The sequence below is a fragment of the Clinocottus analis genome, unplaced genomic scaffold (assembly GCF_023055335.1).
Source record: "Clinocottus analis isolate CAN_PGR_092001 unplaced genomic scaffold, fCliAna1.0.p SCAF_13, whole genome shotgun sequence".
NCBI lineage: Eukaryota > Metazoa > Chordata > Actinopteri > Perciformes > Cottidae > Clinocottus > Clinocottus analis.
In genome coordinates this window covers 11,172,460-11,194,081 of record NW_027175854.1, presented here as the reverse complement: position 1 = coordinate 11,194,081, position 21,622 = coordinate 11,172,460, and the positions used below count along the sequence as shown (strand labels likewise).

The following is a 21,622-nucleotide window of genomic DNA, read 5'->3' as shown; positions in this document are numbered from 1 at the left end:
CATCACTGCTGACCCCACACTAAACTACCTTTCCATCTCATACGCCACTTTGCCTTTACTCGTGAAGAAGTCTTTCAGAGACTTGAACTCCCAACCTCGGGGCAGTGACTCACTTCCAATCCGGTAGGTGGACTCCATTTTTTTCTGGCAGAGAACCGTGGCTTATGACATGGAGTCACCAACTCTTATCCCGACTGCTTTGCTCGGCCGCAAACCTCCCTAGTGCTTAATTGTTGTACCGCTCCTGGTCTAATGGAGCCAACAGAACCACATTTCATCCACAAAGGTCTCCAAAGCTTGGGAGTCTATGGTAGTGAGATCTATGACTACCATTTTTTGTTGACGACTCAAGATCAACTTTCATCCAAAATGAAAAGCCAAAAATTCCATTCTTTGTGGTTAGGGGCTTAACACAAAAAAAAACACACAGGCACACCAGTCGTTTCTTTTTTATTGTATTTTATTTTTAGGGAAGACTCGTCGTCATGTGTAATTGCAATGCAATACCATGTGTCTCAAATATACATATACAAAAAATGTGTTATAACAGCGGAGACAAGATGATTTGTGTGATCAGGAACACAATCAAAATGACAAAAATAAATAATTCCAAACAAAAACGTATGCCATAGCTGCAACAAATCTGTAAGCGTCTTTATTATATGTGAATCCCAAACCCTGCTAAATGCATTTACAGCTACAGACACACAGAGGATAATTAAAACACACACGGAGGATAATTAAAAAATAAATAAGAAAACATGTTGGTGGAGGGAAAACCCGCTCGTCGCAGATATTAGCATGTGTTTCCGTCCTGAACTGAACATTTTGCCATCCCGGCACAAATTGGACTTTTTTCCAAGTTATAGGTGACAGTTGACTTTCTTTAATTTTCCCTCTGTCTCAAAGTATCGTATCACAGCGAAGTTATCTTAGCTTAGCCTAATGTCGGTGGCAGCTCTCGACCAAAAAGAAGACGACAAATGCTCCTTCAAACCGTCCAGTAATTGAACTGAGCTAAACTATGATAATACTACCATTACCTTCATTTGTGCGTGTGCTGATAACTAAGGGAAATAACTCTGGGTAAAAGCATTCCTCAAAGACAAAACCATCCCCTTTCGATCCTGTGGAAGAGCACTGAAAGCACAAAGTAACACTGTTTGTCTTGAGTGACAATATTATTTAAACTATCAATAACAATATCCGAAAGCACCAAGGTTCGCTGTCTGTACTGACTGGAAAAAAGACTGATCGGAGTGAGACAAGCTCCTGCAAAAGCCAAGCATAAGCTAACAAGTAAGTGTTTTTTTGCAGATGTATTTGAGCCACATTCGGAGGAGAATTGGAGGATCGGGACTATATTCCGACTACGGTTTGTGCATTATTCCAAAATGGTTGTTAGCTTTGTACACAATTGCGGCATGTAAGTAGCCTACATCAGCTACTTTAGAAATACACAGTAGCTCAACTATTTTAATTAATCTACAGACACAGAAATGTGCTAGCTTTCACTTCTGATTCGCCCGCCTCAAAGTCTGTTTTTATTTTTATTTCAACGGGTTTTACGGGTAAGATGCCGGAAGTGAGGTCTGTGGTTAGCACAAGCTTAAGAGGTTTTAAACCCTTTTTTCTACAATATGAAACACGTCAGTTAATACCACTCTTGTTAAATTTGAAGCCTTTACGTGTCTTCCAGAATGCGGTTGTTATCAGGTGGCTAAATGAGGCTAAAGAGGTTGTCTGGGACATTGAACGGATCAAGTCGACTACTTGGACCCATGCGTCCATAGCAAAGGTTGTTTAGGAAATAACTTTTGCTTTTTACTTCTGCTAATTGCAATTATGCTTCAGAAACCATAAAAGTGGCCTTCATGTGTGTGGATTACCTCTCTGAACTGAACGAGTAAGTATTATAAACGTTGTTTGCCAGAGAGCAATTTTGTTGCAATAATCCGAAAGCCAGTGGAAAGATCCCACCGGCTTTTTGTTGAGGGAACCAGGAAGTTACCAACTCTAGGCGTGCCTAAAAAAACAACAAGCTGTTGATGTCTAAGTTCATAGCAGTAACATGAAAATTCAAATTTCAAGATGGTTTCTTCCCATCAGCATTTTGTTGAAGCGCACGAAAAAAACAAACAAAGTCCAGTGTCTCTACATAGCCAGTGTTAAAAGGCACATCATCATGGCATAAGAGGAGGAAAACAGTGAAGGGGGAAAGGGCCAGAGGTCCGAGGTCAAGTTACTACCCATAAAAAGTGCGCACTTCATTAGGGAGTCTCATCCCAAATAGGACAGGAGAGGATCAAACCTGTTAGCTGTAGCACCTGAGACCGGAACAAATTTTCTTTTAAGAATTGAATTCAACCTATAAACTAATTTGATTAGTTTTCTCACATTTAGTTTACTGTGATCAGGGACGTGTAAGTGGATAAAACAAAGACTGCATTGATGGTTTAGTGAAACCTAAGTCAGAGTCGATCTACGTTAAAACTTAACTCTTATCCTACACCTATATCTGTGCTACTTCTCTACAAAGTAATGGCAATAGAACACATATTGCATCTTGCTATTGAAAGACAATTCCAGCATCATTGTAGATTTATGCTATTCTACGCTTTTCCTGCAGTGACATTTTTTCCTGCTTTGATCACACCTACAAGGATATAATATTACCAACATTAAATTGTAAAAACATTTTTGTCTCGACATTTTAAAATGAAATTGTAAGGCCTAGACATTATATATTCAGTGGTTAACGGAAACCTTTCGTAAAATGACCGAAAATATTCCTGATACCTGCTAATATGTCGAGAAATCAGACAGTTTGTTGAATCAAAGTCTTTGATCAGTATTGATAAGGAAAAGTCACAACTTCACACAAGTCAGTAACCTGATCAAGTGACAGGATTCAGTTTAACAATCTGAACCCTAAAAGAAATGTATATTAATGGCAAGTTATGGAAAAGTCAGGGCGATCAAAACATCTGTTTTGTTATCTGAGATGAACTACAACTGCACTGTTTTAATCTAGAAATCACGCAACGTTTTCTCTGTAAAGCAACAACATAAAATTGATGCAGGATTAATGCATTATTTCACAAAATGCTAATTTGGGTTTGAGTCACAGATTTTCTGAACTGAAGATATTTTTCCCATAAAGTAAACTCCCAAGCATTCGCAGAAACCATTTTGTCCCGTTTTCTAACTAAGTGGCCCTCCAGCTGGAGAGACGGTGTGTGTGTGTGTGTGTGCGTGCGTGTGTGTGTGAGAGTCATCTGTTTTCTGAGAACGCATTACATTTTTTCACAGGTAGCTTTGCTGCAGGAAGGGCACCTGAGTGTATGTTTGTTTCTATGAGAGGATCTGGCTGGCAAAGAAAGCCTTGGTCTCTCCACAGGTGGGGTTGGTGCACAGCGGGCAGCGGAGGGTCAGCTGACGGGAACAGGGCTCGTTGGACTTCAGGTGGGACTGAACCAGGTCTGCCAGAGCCTAGAGAGGACAAATGGCATACATTTAGTCCTGAGACAGAGATAATTAAGGGAGTTGCTTTCTTCTTTAGCTCTGTGAACACTTGGTTGTGTTGTCAGACAAAGAGATCCGTCTGTTCACTGATTACCAAATACTGCTCTTCTTCACTAGTTATTTATAGTTGTTTCTACGTTGCCGATTTTTCAATAAATAACAATTCCTGCATACATGCTTTCACATAAAGTACCCTATGGAGTTTATGACCTCCTATGGAGTTGTTCTTCTATGAGTGAAGGGTTTGGTTGGTTTTTTTGCAACCAGTGAACAGATGTCCCCATATTTGCTGTATTGAAGAAGACTTGATACATGAGATTCAGACCATACACTCTGTTTACTGAGGAAATAAATCAAGAGGGAAGAAGAGTAATTTTCTCATAGTCACATTAATCCACTGATCTATAGCAGGTAATAACAAACCAAGAGGCATATAATAGTAAAGGGGCATGAAAAAGCAGAAAATAAGACTGCTTTCCCGGTTTTGTTAGACCTCAAGGATACAAACTATTTATTTTTAGTACTTTAGTCTGTTAACAACAAAACTGCACAGAGCACCTGTAAAAGCCTTCCAGTGGCTCAAAAAGCCTGATCCCTTGGTTTCCCAGCAGGCTGCTATTTTGAAATATCTGTAGGTTTTAAGTTTTATTTACAGAAATGTAACGTGTTCTGAGAAACTGCTCTGTATAAAGAACTGAATAGAAGTAGTGTATAAAAACAGTACTTGTGTTAAAAAAAGTTGTATGGCATTCTTAGAAATATGCTCTTTCTTGCCATAGCATTTTGCTTAGCATTAAACTGGAAAAGGGGGACAAAACAAAACAGTGTTAATCAGTGAGCTTTGTGCTCGTAGGCTGATGACCATTGAACAGAGGCAGAATAGTTATTTCCTACTGTTTTAGGTCTCTAAGGGTTATACCCATTAATCTGGAAGTATTCTGAAACTAAGAGTATGACATGACTGTTGTCATGATGGAATTAGTTCGACTGTGGAAATGTGCATTACCGTAAAAGGTGGGTTACACGCCGCTACTACCTTCGGTAGGTGTCCCAAGCTAGCGCTGTTGTTAATTCTCCGCTAGCGCTGATGCTAGCTCCCTGCTAGCTCCCTGACAACCATCGAAGGTAGCGGGATCAGACCCGGCTCAATGCCCGACTCGGTCAGCAGGGAGCTAGCAGCAGCGCTAGCTTGCTACAGCGTGGACACCCACCAAAGGTAGGAGCGGCTTGTAACCCGACTTTTACAGTATTATGAATTAACTTTGGGTGCTATTAGAATGCAGCTAATTCCACCACTTCTCATTGTGTTGAACCTGACCTTCATTAGACTCAACCTTCATTTGTTTGTGCTGGTCATGGCTGTTATTTGATTGAAACTAGTATTCATACTATGTGCATATACATGAGGTTTTGGCTTCTTTTCTTTTTTTTAAAGACGTGTTATCTTTGAGCCAAAACAATAATCTGAGAGAATTTAAAAGGCAAGAATGTTAAAATATAGTTAGTAGGTAACAGTACAAGCTGATGGTAAACCTTGATACCAGCTGGCTCTGCAGTGAAAAATTGTGATGAATGTATTTTGCTTTACACCCCAGTGACTGCTGCTAGCAGACTGACACAGCTCACTGAGAAACTAAAACCACACCAAGGAAACCATCCTTCAGTAACTACCAACTAATCATCCTCTGGATATTGATTTCTCACACACACACACACACACACACACACACACACACAGACACACACACACACACAGACACACACACACACACACACACACACACACACACACACACACACACACACACACACACAATTGGCGAGGGGTCTCTGAGCGCGGCAGGTTTGACCAGCCAGCCAGGCGGTTCAGTTCTACTGTAGTCAGCTCTAAAGGTTCCCATTGATCTGCCCTCTTCCTTTAATAAACCCTGCATGCACGTGCACGTGTAGGCACACACTCACACACAACTGGAGGAGTTGAATGTTGTGAGAAAGGTTGCAGGGTTGAGGATGAAGGGAAGAAGGGAGGTTAGACAGGGAAAGGAGGGATGGATGTAAGGGAGGAGACAAGGGAGAGAAAGCGTAGCGAAAGGAAAGAAGGAAGCCATCTATTGACCATCTCCTTTGCTGGAGTTCACTTACTTCACAGAACCTTTTGTTGCCGTCTCCTTTTTCTATTATTAAAGCCCTTCCTGGCTTCCTACAGTGTCCCCTCTCTTTTTTGTTCCAATTCTTTATATATTTCTCAGTGTACTTTTCTTTTTTGCATTTGAATCATTTCCCTCTTTGTCCAAACTTTCTCGCACATTTCGCAATCTGTATTTTCCTCTCTCTCGCTCTCAAGCTGGAAGTCTATTCTTGTTTGCTAAATACAGATGTGCTCCATTGTTAACACCCTTAAACCTGCCTCTCCATTTTAAATTCTATTTCCATCAATTTAAATGAGTCAGTAGTTACCTTTGTGCGTCGGCCAATATAATGTTTGTAGACATGATGAAAGAACTATGAGTGTATGTGCGTGTGTGTGAGCATAACGTACCTTCATAAAGAGAGGGTTCCCGTTCAACGACTCCGCTCTCCTGATGTTCTCCACCCCACACTAAAGACAGACGGAACAAGCCATGGTCACGCATGTTTATAACAAAACCGAACATGCAAACGCACTACTGTTCATATTAATTCAATCACACCGGTTAGGTGTAAAAAATACCTCTAGTATTACTTTTTAATATTGGGGACTTCAAGAAACTAAATAATTGTCTTCAAAGTGTTCTAATAATTTTTAACAGCAGATTTAATTTTGAGCCAGCGGACAGCTGGCAGCGAGGACTTGTGACAAGTGAGAATATGTTTTGCAAAGTGAACATACATACAGTACATACATATCTTAGATTAAGGCTCGGAAATTATGAATAATGTCATGGTTCTCACAAGTGAAGCAACTGGATAGAAGTAGTGTATGAAAACAGCACTTGTGTTAAAAAAGGAGTAGTCTGCCATTCTGGGAAATGTGCTCTTTCTTGCCATAGCATTTAGCTTAGCTTTGCAAAATGGTACAAACTAGTCACCTCACTGGTGCCTTTACACAGAGAGACACCCGCACAAACAGGATACACACACGCACAAACAGGATACATGCACACACACACTTTTGCAACCATCTTGCTAATCGTTTAGCATCTGCTCTTTCTTACCTCCTCCCCCAGCACCTGTCCGTACTCGATGTCTAGCTCGTGTAAAGTTTCTATGTGGTCGGAGGTGAAAGCGATGGGCACCAGTAGGATGTTCTTCTTCCCTCTCTTACAAAGACCTTTGATCACGTCGTCTGTCTGGGGTCCGAGCCACTGCATGGGTCCCACCTGAATGACCAAACACAAGATAGGACAGCAGCTCAGTCCAAGTCGGCTGGAGGTTTGCGGGTGCTGCTTTTTAAAAAAAAACAACAACTTGAGTCAGTTTGTTTGATTAGTACGTTTCATTCGGCCGTGAAAACTGGCACGGTCCAAACAATCGAACCAAGACTGCTGCTGCGGTTTGGTTTGTGGTGTGGAGGAAAAAAAAAAAAGAACCACCTATAGGATTATATAATGGAAATCATGAGATTTTAGCTTGATTTCGAAAAGCTAAACTACTAATAAATGCATCTGGTGATGACATCATCTGCTCATGACGCGATCTTTAGAATTGATTTTTACAATTGATCTTTAGAATTAATCTGTATACTGATACACACTAATCTGTGTACAGAACCTATTCATGCGAACACGTATGGACGTCAGCGAGGGTATTCTTCCTGATTGAAGCTGTTGACACTAAACTTCGGATACATTGCGGACACGTAATAGTTCAGTTCATACTCGTCGTTCCTCCCACACATGGGCATAAGATCCCTCCGCAGCTGCTACAAAATGACGATACACGGATGTCCGCACAGTGTCTTTGCATTCATGTATATGATGAAGTTTACGTCACGCAAACCTTCTTGAACTTTGGCTTTGGTAACTTCATGTTTACTCCACTTGGTTTGTTTGTGAACTATCTTCTTTTTTTTTTCTTCTTTGGTCCGGACCAAATAACGCCAACTACAGGTGTGAAAAGTCTTGTGAAATCAAGCTGGAGAGGTGTGACTTGGAAGAAGTCACACCTCTCACACCTCTATGACTGCCCCATAAAAATATTGTCACTGGAAGACTCTTGTTTTTCACTGAGCTTTTTAGTCTTAAAAGTAAATTAAAAGACGCCACAATGACACACCTATGCATCCGGTGTAACGTACAGAGTATTTAAACATAATGTCTGGTTTATTTTACTGCTAGACAGGAAGCCAGCAACACATCCCAGTCCTCCTCTATACATAGTAACTTGAGGACTAAGAGCTTTGAGGGATTTCCGCTCTAACACAGCTGGCAGTATCATATGGATGGGTGGCTCCATCTTGTGGTGTTCCAAGTAAAGAAACATCCTGCGATAGAAGCAATGAACTACACTCTGGGTCCTCATCCTGGCATAGTTGTATTACGTGGTTATACACACACATGTAATGGTCTCTGCTTACCAGCAGCGATGTACAACATCGCTGCTGGTAAGTAAATATTAATAATAATATAAATAGGTAGCTGCAAAATCCTTTAAACACCTGCCATCTGAAACCTGGAGAATTCACTTAAAAGGGTAAATGTCAGGTGTTGTTGGAGCTTGCAGTTTATAGTCATTGCGTTGAAAAAATCAGGTACCAATGCAACACCTACTGGTTCCTGCTGGTGCTCAAGTTTACTCTGAGGCACAGGAGGCCACAATCAATATTTGTATAATAACAATGTGTATGTGATCAAGTGAAAAAAGTGTGGCTTGTACTGACAAACCTACAGATAATCATCAGCTTTAAAGTGAGCTCATTGTTTAGTTGTCAGGCTGCGACTCTACCGTTCTGGTTCTCGCTCAACACTCATCGTATCGTTATGAGCAGGCAGCCGGTTCAAAAGAAGATGCTGTAAAAAAGCCACTGTACACTACCAGTTTAGACTTGCTGGTGAACATAATATGATTAGATATGTCCCTCATTGGTGAATAATAAACTGTTTGCCATCAACTTAAAACAGGTGATGATATGTCAGCGTTGTGTTCATTACTTGCTTCTACTGCCCCTGGTGGCTAAGAAATGTATTCATCTGGTGCAGTACTTGGAAACAAAACTGATAACATCATAGGTTTTGAACCGATTTTGTACTATTAGTACACAATTAGAGTTTTATTAGTACCTAATTCATAGACTTAAATGACAGTGAAGAGTCTTGGCTGTATTCTATAGTGTAACCAAATAAGGCTAATGATGCAGGGCGGATGCAGCAGTAGTGCTGGTTGTCTTTTTGCACTGATGTGATTCCCTTGAGCAAGGCAACAAACCTCCACTTACTTACTTACTGTGTCTGTGTGTCTGTGTGTCTGTGTGTGTGTGTGTGTGTGTGTGTGTGTGTGTGTGTGTGTGTGTGTGTGTACTCACCCTGGACTGCCACACTAGTCTGTAAGGGTTGCAGTGTCCAAGTCTCTCCATGACTCTCTGAACAGTGGCTCCCACTTCCTGAGGATATGGGTCGCCTCGGTTTACAACCTGCACACGGAAGATAGCAGTGGCACCCCGTAAGTGTGAACCATAGACTTCATATAAGAAGTGGACGTAGCACTTGTGACGTCACCCATCGGTTTGGATCACAGCCATCGCTATGTTGGTTTTTAGCAACCAATGAACAGAAGTTACCAGATTTGGAATGCGGCAGAGTGATAGTGGCAGCGAACTGTCAATCACCGTAAGCCCCACCCTAAATCATACCCTGCTTTATGGTCGATTTGATTCTAAATGGACCATCATTTACTGAATGAACATCATGAAGACTTGAAACTAGAGGTTGCGACCATAAACTAATGTTTACAATGTCTAGTGAGCAGAGTAACTCGAAGGAAAAGTAGAGTCATTTTCTCATAGACTTCTATACAATCAGACTTATTTTTGTAAGTAGAGGAGTTGCCCCCTAATAGTCAGTTGAGAAACAAAAGGCTCCCTCTCGAGTCAGCGTTTGGTTTCTTCTGTTCTGGGCTACTGTAGCGACACTCCAGCGATGCAACATGCCCACCTCTGTGAAGACTTCACGTGTACATAAACAACTTATTCCAAGAAAACACAATTCTTTGTTTCAAGTGGTTATACACTAATAAAACATAACATACAATATTTCATTTCTGCTAAAAAAAACATGAGAAATCTTACACACTGCTCCTTTAGGTGAGTACACCCTCAAACCAGGTTCAGAGCGGTAGAAACCAGACATTTTATGGACACCGGTGTCATTATTCGCTGTTGCACTGTTTTTATAGGCTGTCCTCTCTCCAGGTTGTATGCTGAGGAGGACGCCCTGTGGCTTTGGCTCGAACAACACCTGGAAGCTGCTCGACCTTTTGTTCATGTCTATTTTGTCATCTAAAACACAGGGTCGGGACCCACAGGTGGGTTGCAGTAGATGTTTTTCTGGGTCGCCGCATAAATTTGCAGCATTTCTTTCATATAGTCTATTATTTAACATTTACATCTGCAGTTTACCTTTTTTTAAAGCATGGGTCCCAAGAAAAGCAAGTTTGGGAAACACTGATCGATACTGTAACCATATCTCGTTTGTTATTTTCTACCCGAAACATCTACTGCACATCTGTGAGGGGAGGAGGGATTCCTCCTTGGTTTCTCTTCCAGAGGTTTCCTCTTTTTCAACCTTTTTTGGGGGAAAGACTTTTCCCAAGGAGGGACTGGATCAGCTGTGATCAGCTCTGTGTCACTTTAACAGCTGACAGAGTTTGTGACTGTAAACCTGATCAGAGTAACAGAGTTGTTTTCTGGTCCGGACCGTTTTTAGCGAACCTTCTAAAAGAAATTCCCCTTAAAAGTGTTGATAAAAAATGGTTGTATGTTTTCAATTGATTTAATGGTTTTAAATTACAACTTATAGAAATAAAGTCACAGTTTTCATTAGTGTCAAAGTAGACATGTTTTCTCTGTCGTCTGTTACCTGTTAAACAAACTACACTGAGTGTTTGTATACTATGTTGGGTTCTGTGTCCTGCTTATATGCAGGATCAATTACCAGCGGAATGCGTCTTATTTATTAATTAATTATGTTGGTATGTTTTGAAAATCTAATTGTGACATTATACAATAACTATACATGTTGTAAGAAGTGTTTCCTCTCTCTAGCTCTCTGATTTTAATTACATACATAATAAAAGTTATTGAGGGAAACAACAGATCCAAGCTTTGAAGAATATAGTTTGTGGTCCTTTTTTTGTTCAGACCTACAATGAATGAACACATAACCAGATGGTGAATAAGAAAACACTAAAATATATAACTTGAGTTTATTCTGTGATCGTCTTCACTCCATGACTGAAACTCCAGCGATCAGTCCGCTCAGCTGCAGAGTTCAATCAAATAACTGAGGAACAGTGAGGGGGCGTGTCGAGCGTTAAAACACTTCCTGGAAGCCTGAGCTCGGGCCTCCTCGATCATGACTCCTCCGATTTTCCTCCCCGGTGCTCGATCCTCGCTCCTCCGAACTGAATAAGAGCTTTGGAATGGCCTTCAATATGGTGGCGCAGAACCACTTGTGGTTCAATTAAAGAGCGAGGACATGACAATTTAGAGACTTAGGATGTACCCATGGTCTACCAGAGCCAGCGATCCCGGCGAAACATTTCTGAAGTCATGAGTCATGCAGGCTTGTGACTACTAGTGCCGACACTACTTGTACGAAAATACTAGTACTTCATGTTACTTACAGCCATGGGCAGTGAGTGTGCTGAGAACAGAATGACAACATCGTCTCTCTTTTCTTCTGGAAACTTCAAGAGCTCGTTACGGACGTGATCTGCAAAACACTGCACAAACAATATTTTATTTAATGTACTTTTTCTTATTTTCTGTTTCATTGAAATATTATAGTAATTTTCTGACTAGTGACTGCTTCCCACGATGGAAGCCACATGCTGAGCTCTAGTAGTACAGAGAGAATAGTTCGTCGCTATGATGACCAAGCACGGCCACTTTCAGCTCAATAGTTACTATGACGACTTCTTACCCTCATCCATGCATTATCCAATATATATTTTTCTAGGTTTGTCTCTGAGAGAAGGAGAAACATGGAGGGCACTTTGGCGAGAGTGTGTGTGTGTCTAACCTGCACCAGCAGAGGGTGTGTGGGCCAACGGTCGATGACACTCCATCGCATTTTTGGCCTGTCGCCTCTGTTGCTGTAGTAACGGTAGATGGCGTTCAAACTGCTGCCTGTTTTCCCGACAAACAAACAAAAAAATGCACTCATGTTAGAAGCCAATTCCGATACGCAACAAGCAGTCTCCTATTTGAGAAAGGGTTTGGGATGAAGTGCCTTCGCTCGAAGGCACAAATAAGACAAGACAAGCTGCTGATAAGCAGGGAGCACTGTCTGACTGCGTGTTTCCTTTATCCAAAAACGATCAGAGGGAGAAGAGACGCAGATGAATACACACTAGACTGGAATAGTGTTCTCAATGGTGCCAATATTGTTAACTCAAAATATATGCCGCTTTATGCAGCTAATGCAAGATTGATGTGCACAGTTAAACCTTCCCTTAAATGAGCAATAACTCCCCTGTGTGTGACTGTCACCTGTGGTGGAGCAGCTGTACTGCGGGTACTGTGTGAAGGCCACGGCTCGCTCCACTCCATCCTTCTCCATCTCCTCGATGGCCTCTTCCGTCAGCGGCTGAACGTACCGGAAACCGATGTAGAACTTGTGGGGAGCTGAACAGAGAGACTGTTAGTCAACAATTGGCAACCAGGTGAAATACACTTGTAACTGTTTTAATAAGATTGGCTGCGGGGAAAAAACTAAACCACAAATCTGGTGTTTGCAATTTAACTGAAATATTGGAAGAATCAAAAAATACAGTCAAAAAAGAAATGAAGGGACCGTCGTTCGGGTGGTGATCAGTGGTTATCAGTGAGGTAGGTGTGTGCAGGCGTGTGAAGTGACACTCCCTCACTTCCTCCCTATCTATGGTTCACACCCAAACGGCTTTTTGTTTGTCTATTTTCTTTCCCCTGATGATTAGCACTAACTCTAGACCAAGGCTTCCTAAAGTCTACAACAGTAAGGAGTGAGAGCTCTGGCAGAGTGTGTGTAAGATCTGTGACTGTCTCACCCGTCTCGGGACACATCTCATCCAGCAGCTTCACCATGCCCTCCCCCTGCATGGAGGTCCAGTGTTTGATGGGCGAGCCTCCTCCGATCTTGCTGTACTGCTCCTGGATCTTTGGCGTGCGGCGCTTGGCAATGAATGGGCCGAGCTTACTGCAGAGCAGAGGACAGATTGTGAATGACTGTCTGAACCAAGTTTCCTATTTTGGCAAGATATTTCAGGAATGCAAACAATCAAAACAACAACATATTTGTATTGCTGGTTTACAACCAAATAGGGGAATTACACACTGAGATATTTGGTTCCTCAAACATTAGCATACAACTAAAATAATAAAGCAATGTAGAAAAATAATATGTGCTGACCAAATGATTTTTCTTTTTTAGTTCAGTCAAGTGCACAGTATCATGTGATCAAAGGCTGTTCGAGGTCAGATTAATTGGAGTCACACTGTGATTGAAAGGTATAAGAAAGGAAAACACAAATGTTTATTTCTTTTGCCAATAACTTTCCTTTTTTGTTTGTTTCTGAATCACTTGGCATTTTTACATCAGATAAAACCATCTGAGATAGAAAAAAACCAACGTTTTAGTTGAACTGCACACAAGAAAGTATTGCTTCATTTTAAAAAGAACCACGAAGCCCAAAAACATTGGGAAAAAACTTGTTTATAAAAAGGATCAGTGATGTTCAGAATAGTGTCAAAAAACAAACTCTGTTCACTAGTCAGTTTTTATGAAACAAACAAGCAGAGATGCAGCAGGGCATGTGACCTAACAACCTTCTCCCATTTGTTTGCTTCAGTGTGTGTGTGTCAACTTAACAAAAAATATGTAACATATTTGGGTCAAAACTACATTTTCAGCAAGAAAAAACCCATTGTTGAACTGTTCATAGTGCGTGTGTGTGTGTCTTTACGGTGCATACTTCTGTACGGGGAGTTTCATCAGGTCTGTGTCCAGGAACAACCGCAGCAAGAAGTCGTGCACGTCTTCTAGTTTCTCAGGCCCTCCCATGTTCAGCATCAAAATGCCCGTCTTAGGTTTACTGCAGGCACAGAGGAATTCATAATTAATAATTCATATTTAACAATGCCTCGGCTTCCCTAAAAGAAAATGTATCTTATTGATTATAAATGACAGTTAACAAATTAGTCATTCAACAATGAAATCTCATAATATATTGATTGTTTTCTTTGTGCCCATATTATTGTAAACTATTGTTTGTTAATGACATTTTACCAAAATAAAACACAATCTGAAATATATTTATTTATACAAATATATAGTTTATTGATACTTAATACCAGTGTCTGTGTTTTAAACTCAACTGAAATACTTTTTGGGGAATTTTGAGAGCACCAAAAGTTAGCTCGCCCTGTCAGTCTGTGACACTAATATAATCCTGCTATTAGGCTGTGGTAAGAACTTTAGCTCCTTTTAATTGGAGAAAAGCAGCAGAGCAATGAACAACCTTACCAGCTTGTATAAAAGTAAAGAAAAGCAGAGAAGACTACAACAACAAGTTAGAAAATGTTAAGAACATAACAGCCCAATCTTAAAAGTGATTTCTTAAAGAAAAGCTATAAAGCGTTATACGGAGCCATTCTACCGAAATCATTCAGAGGGCTGTCCCAACAAGAAAAACTATTTAACAAAACAATTAAGTATTCAGACAGGTATTTAGTAAGAATATGCTATAGTCTATTTAAACCCAAAGTATTACATAAGAAACTGATAAGCTTAACATATACAAAATCATCATGTATAGGATACTTTCTATTGAAAAGCAGCTATCCCCAACCCTGACATCTAAATTTCTGTAAAAGACACTTAAAACAATTTGATTTTTTTCAATGGTGTAATTTTAAAGATCTTTATGATTAGGTTAAAAAAGAAGTTGTAAGATTTAGATTTATTATGGGTTTAATTTTTTGACAATTGAATGAGTAGTTCAATCCCATCATTTTGAAATAAATATGTTGTGTGGACTAAATGGGAAACATGTAGATAATGCTGATGTTCATCTGAAATTGTTGAGGGGAGAAAGAACCATATGACACCAAAATGCCAAAAGCAATTAGAAAAAGTGGAGCTGAGAGAATACAGACAAAGAGTGAGGGATGACCCAGTGAAACACAAGAATATTTGAGGAAGGAAAGAGAACGAAATACAAAACAAAGAAGGAAAGTTTGAATGTATCAGCAATTTATCCAACAGGGAATTATAATTTAAAGTCGAGCAAATATGATACAACCTTGCAAACCAAATACTGTGGTCCCAACTAAAAATCAACTAAAATGTTATGATACTCTTTGGTTTAATGTATGTTCAATTTGATCAATTATCAACTCTGGAATCAATGTTATCAGTATTATGCATTTTACAAAGAAATATTGTATTTTGATTTTAATGAATTGAATAAATTGAACTTATAAATTTGGTAATAAAATATTTTATATTGTTTTAATTGTGAAAACCTTCAAGAAATAATTTTTAAAATACTCTTCAGAGAATGGAAGGAAACACAATCTTCACAGGTTAATAATAATAATAATAATAATAATAATAATAATAATAATAATAATAATACTGTTCAACTAGAGTGTATTACTATGTTTTGGGATTTTTTAAAAATATTTCCAACCTGACTTTGAACTAATTCGATAAAATGGCCCATACAAGAAAATGAAAATTTATACATCTAACATTACACAAACTCCAGAACTAGACCATTTTTTATTATGGATTTCATATCGCGTGAGTCGCTAATTTTAGCTTGTAGGGCAGCTCGTGAAATTAACGTGCACACAGGCAGTATGTGTATTTTACTGTCCATGTACTCAAGATAATGTTAGCTGGTAATGCAATTCTATAAAATGAGGCCCTGAAGAACCTGCCATCTCCTTCATGATCATGGCTTGGCTGTCATCTTCAGAGCAGAGATAAGAGCCAGACAGAGACCGGAAGGATTGTGCGACAAAAGACATTAACTTAAAGCAAAAGTTGCCTCCAGGCGGCTGGCATAGCGGAACAGAAGTCACCTGTACGCATTGCAATCTAATAATAAATCAAATTAATAATAATACAGTGTCTTTTGCTTTACTTTTATTCTTCTCCATTTGTTAATTTCTGTCTTTTATCACATTTAACCAATCGGCTTCAACCAGTCACCTTCACTGAATCAGTGACAAATCTATTGTTGTACCCTGGGACACATCACACAAGGCACCTTTAACTAACTGGAGGCAACAACACGACACAGAGGCTGTCAGCCACAGATGCTAAACAAACGGCCAGACGACGGCACAATGGATCACAGATGGCTGACAGCAGACTGTTGTCTTGTTGTCTTGTTCAGGGTTCAATGAAGCTGCATCCATTTAGTGTTAAACTGTTACGAAGTGTGTTGCCGGACGGTTGTTTGTGCGAGCGTCACCTGTTGTCCTGTGTTTCTGGAGTGGAAGTCTTGGCTAAGGCAGCGGCAGTGGAGCGTCTCCTCACACCCAGACCGACACCGCTCCTGGCCACTAAAGCAGGAAGAAGGAAACATATTCAGCACTCTCTCAAACATTATTTTATTGGGTGAGTATATGGTACGAGGCATGCACACAAATATTTCGTCACAGATTCTTATGTTAACAAGACGGTAAATAAAATGCGAGCAAATCGATGATTTCAATTAATCATTATAAACTACATAACGTGCCTTTATATTCTTGCTTTCTTGTTGTCCCACCTCATTGAATGATTGTTTGTCATCCAAAGTTGCACACTGACGGTTTTGAATATATTTTATGTCTTTGTCAATTCCCTAGTGCACTGCATCCTTCAGCCCTTCTTATAATTAGTGGCAAGTTTGGTTTTGGGACACAGTACGAGTCATAATAGTGGCTGCACCTTGCACCATTTCATCAATTTAAAAAAACGTTCTAGGGGTCATGTGATTCGCTGCACCACAAAATTCAGCTGGATGCATTTGGCATCTTTGGAAAGTCAGGGATCTTCTCAAGAATTGAAAAATAATGGCCGACAAGCATAGGTTCGTAAAGACAGATGCTTAAAAAAGTAAAATAAAATGTTGTGTTCAATAGTGTCACACTAACTTGATTAATTAGCACTAAATCAGTTTATGAAATAAAAAAAAGACATTGACACCAAACCGAATTTTTACTGATTGATGTAAACACACTGGTTCAATAAATAACACTAGTGACTACCGTGACAGTCTTTAAGGACAGCTTTACTTTCATAAGATGGGATGCAATACTCAAATGCGTCGCCAGGAGGCCAACTGCCATTATGCAAGTTCACAATGCTGGACTTGTGTAACTCCATGTAAATGTTTAGTTCCTTCTCGCGGACCGTTAATTGATACGTGCACTGTTCTCGGATCATTGGCTTTTACCAAACGCAGTACAAGTACGTAATAAGTCCATAATGTAACGTCCAACTACAAGCCACAGTAATGATGGGCTTAGCGACCCGGGGAAACGGAACCGCGGCTATTTGTCTGCAAAATAAAAGCACGTGTACATTCATCTCCCATCAATATTATGATTTTAACTTGAGTAAATGACAAATACGGATAAGGAATACAACACACAGCTCGTGTGAGCAAGAACACGTGGATGCAGACGATTACAGAGTAAAAATACAGATGATTCCATGTTAACATTTCGGCAAGGATTGTATTGTGAAAGTCCTGCCCGGAAGTCGTACTGACACCATTCTCGATAACTTAACGCCGCATTACGAAATGTTGACGCCAATGTCAGCGTGTTGTTGAGTTTACACTCCGTTAGACTGCACAGCGTCACTAAAAACCACCGTAAACTGGATCAAAGCAGCGGAGGGACACAGTCTGCTCCGTGACAATACATTCTGAGCTACATCGTGAAACTTGAAGGTATCCGTTCGCAGCTCTGTCCTGACTAAGATAGCTTATAGTCACACTCACGTTGTATCAAGCGACCTGCACTGCCCAGGACTGCCATCATTGTAACGTCCTGTTTTCCCTGCCAACAAAGTCTCCGTTCCCGCTGTGGTGAAGGCTGGATATTTGTGCACTCCGCGGCCGTCTCACGCCTGTTTCACTTTACTGAGTGACTCGCTGGTCACACGACGTGTCAGTCAGATTCCTTCAGCTACCGCCCGGCTGGCTGTTCGGACTCTGTCAAGTTGGTCAACGATGGCTTCAACACATCCGGTTTGTAAATTCAAAATAAAACCATTGACGACGACGAATCTGGGACCATGTGAAGTTTTAGAGGCTTTGATTTGTTGTCATTCCAGGGAATATTATAATCACATACATAATTGATTTCCTATTCATAATTGCTATTGTCCTTTTATTACTGTTTTTTAATAGACTAGTTTTTACATGTGTTCTCTGTTCAAGATTCAAGAGATTCAAGATATTTTTTATTGTCCTATGCACGTATAAAGTGTTGTCGGCTTCAATTAAGAAAAACAAGAAAAAAAAAAGATATTAGCGACACTGAGTCATTTCAAAAGTAGGACTTCAAACATGACTATTTAAGTGAGACAATTTGACAATCTAGAATACAAATGTACAGGGGGAAAACACTTACTTTTAATATACACATATATTCAGAAATGTGAGGATACAACATTAAATAACCAAAACAAATATTCTATGAAATGTTATTCTTAATGTTGTGAGATTGAAACTATAGTCAAAGCCATGGCTTGTATGTAGTGATTGTATGAATCATTTTTAAAATATGTATTTTTTATACATATTGTTTTGGAAATATGAACGATTTCATGCTTTTCTTGTGGAGACTACTTTGGTACATTTCCGGACTGAAGCTAGCTTACTCTGGGTTTATTTGACGCAGGGCGGTTATCTTGTTAAGGCGTCACGTTTGACTACGTTACAAGATAACCACGCCCCCGGTCGTGCAGGTCACACCCACTTCAGAGAGAGAGAGAGAGAGAGGGAGAGAGAGAGAGAGAGAGGGGGAGAGAGAGAGAGAGAGAGAGAGAGAGAGAGAGAGAGAGAGAGAGAGAGAGAGAGAGAGAGAGAGAGGGAGAGAGAGAGGGAGAGAGAAAGAGAGAGAGAGAGAGAGAGAGAGAGAGAGAGAGAAAGACAGAGAGAGAGGGAGAGAGAGAGAGAGAGAGAGAGAGAGAGAGAGAGAGAAAGACAGAGAGAGAGAGAGAGAGAGAGAGAGAGAGAGAGAGAGAGAGAGAGAGAGAGAGAGAGAGAGAGAGATTATCAGCACGAACCACCTGGGTTTAACCCGCTGTCTGGTTCCAAGGAAGTCATTCAAACAGCTTCGTACAAAGAGAAAACATCACTGAACCAACACAACTGCCTGTTCAAATACAAAATAAAAGAATTAGGCCAATTAAAAAAAATAAAAGCTGCACGATCAATTCAATTTATATTGTGTAGCCCAAAATCAAAAATTATAAACTTGCCTCAAAGAGGAGGTTGTATGTGTACAGCTCGTAAAGCCTTACAATCTGTACACATACGACCTCCTCTCTCCGGGGACCTCACGTCAATTCAAAAGAAACTTATGTAAAAAAAAAAAACTTTTAACGGGGAGAAAAAGGAAGGAACAATCGGAAGATGGACGGAAGTGCTGTCACAGAATGAACAACAAATCAGAGTTACAACATATTCAATGCATATGACAGAAAGGATTCATATAATGAAAGGAGGCATGATGAAAGGTTAGAACCAAAAATAACAGCAACAGTGGATATAGTAGAATAATAATGAGCTGCAAGCAGCGAAGAGGGCATAAACAACTGCAAATGAATACTATGATACAACTTTTCTGGACATTTTGTCTGCAGGTTGTCTTCACATTTTTTTTCAGAACAAAAGCTAAACCTATATTCTGTAGTTTAATGATATTCTTTTTACTGTGGACTTTTTTGACAAAATAAACACATATTATTAAAAATGGCATCATTTTAGCCTATTCTGATACGGTCCACCAAACTCGTCATACACACGTCATCTGTGGTAAGACTTTACCACAGAGTAAAAAGAGTTTGCCTTTTGTATTAACACACCTAATGGAAAATGTATTTCCACTGCACTATCTCCTGTTGGCACAAACTGAACATTCCTTACGGTGCATAGCTGTCGATCATCAAATGGCATCCTGAGCACAAACACCTCCGTTGTGTAAATAAACACTTCCTAACTTTTTCAATGCATCCTTTGCCCTGACTTTGCCCTTATGAATGCCTCGCTATGTGCATTACCCAACAATAAAATCAAATTAATCTAAAAACCTTTCTGAAGTTTGGACATGATAGTTGCAAAGAAATGACGAGTTACGTATTCACCAATTGCTGGATCTCCTGAAAAAGCAAAATACACAGTCCAGACATCAGTTAAATGAATATATGAGCATTTCTTATCTTTAGCGTTGTGTGTGTGTGTAACAAATTTAGAATGAGCGTGCATGTTAAGGGGCAAGCCCCACTCAACATCAGCCAAAAAGAAAGGACTGCTAAAAAAAGATGTCATGTTTAAATGATGTAACACATCTGCCTCTCTCTTCAGTGGAATCTATAGGTCAACTATCTCAGAAAACAAAAATGCTGCAACTACCCGGACATTAAAAAGTAATAGTAAATTATATCTTTAACGACAGAGTCGTATGTCCAAAATGTTCATAAAAAAGGTAAACGTCATAAAAAGCCATAGTATAGCATGTAATAAAACAAATCATAGTCACAAAGTTGCAGTTTAGGAGATAAAACGTCTGAATTGAATTTCATAGTCATAAAATCTTCATAGTATATTGTCTACTTTGATGTCAGACTCCTATGTTTGACTGCTGCTAAATACAGAATGATAGTTTTTCTTAATATATATGTTGTCTCAATGGTTTTTAAAAAAAAAAAAAAATCTAGTTGCACTTTATTATCTATATTCCCTTTATATGTTGGGATTGGAGAGAAACTTTTTTTTTACAATTCCTCTAAGTTTGGTACATGTCGAGAAATTGACAATAAAGCTGACTTTGACTTTGGACTGACAGTCATCGATACGTCATAGTATCGTGTCTAATGGGACTTTTGGCATTTGGGACTTTTATTTTTTCCACGCGTTTATGTTTTCAGAACATGATTGTGATTTTATGATCAAGACTTCAATCAGCACGCAGGGAGGACTCATTTTATTTCCTCCTTGAGAAATCTTGTTTGGCAGGTTAAAAAAAGTGTTTTTAAACAACTCGGATTTCTCTGAAATGCGATTGTTTTTTTTAGATTTGAGGTCTGAGACTGCGTTTCAAAATGACTTTGAGAGAAGGAAGCAGAGAGAAAAAGAGGAACCAGGAAGTGGATTCAAAACCAAACACAAAGCAAGGAAACACACCTACTTCTGAAGAAGGAAGTTCACACACGCTCATCTATTATGTTGGTCTGTTAATGGCAAATGATAATAATATAAAACACGATTTAGGGAAAAATATTTTAGAACATACGTTTCATATTCTCAAGTCACTCATCTGGAACTTTGAATTCCTTTGCACTTTAAGGCAAAGTGAAAATATTTTTTAATGATAGTTTAGCATTTTAAGCACACAACACCTTTCTACTCAAGTGGGTTACATTTTGAATAAACAAAACTTTTAAGCACCTTCCTAGCTAAAGTATACTTAAGCTGTACCTATTTAAATATTTTACGTGTAGGATGACTGTCCTGGTGATGTGTAACCCAAGTGTTACAATTTAAACTTTTCTTGTCTATATATTTGCTATATTTTGACCAGTTTAATCTAAAATATGAATTTCCTTTTCCATGCATTATGCTGTCTGTGAAGCAGTCTGAATGTTGAGGGAAAAAGAAAGTGTCACAAGACTAGGTGAAAAAAAAGCATGAT

At 39.5% G+C, this 21,622-nt stretch overlaps 1 protein-coding gene across 1 annotated transcript; it reads right to left on the bottom strand.

Annotated features, from left to right (window-relative positions):
* Positions 1-475: 475 nt before the first annotated feature.
* Positions 476-17,945, bottom strand: fech (ferrochelatase). The gene is made up of 11 exons (XM_068574707.1): positions 17,704-17,945; positions 16,183-16,273; positions 13,672-13,791; positions 12,748-12,896; positions 12,212-12,346; positions 11,742-11,848; positions 11,344-11,442; positions 9,026-9,133; positions 6,720-6,884; positions 6,065-6,124; positions 476-3,492 (listed from the first exon to the last, which is right to left on the bottom strand). The coding sequence occupies exons 1-11, from the start codon at positions 17,741-17,743 to the stop codon at positions 3,355-3,357; spliced, it is 1,212 nt and encodes a 403-aa protein (XP_068430808.1). The 5' UTR covers positions 17,744-17,945; the 3' UTR covers positions 476-3,354.
* Between the last annotated feature and the right edge of the window lie 3,677 nt (positions 17,946-21,622).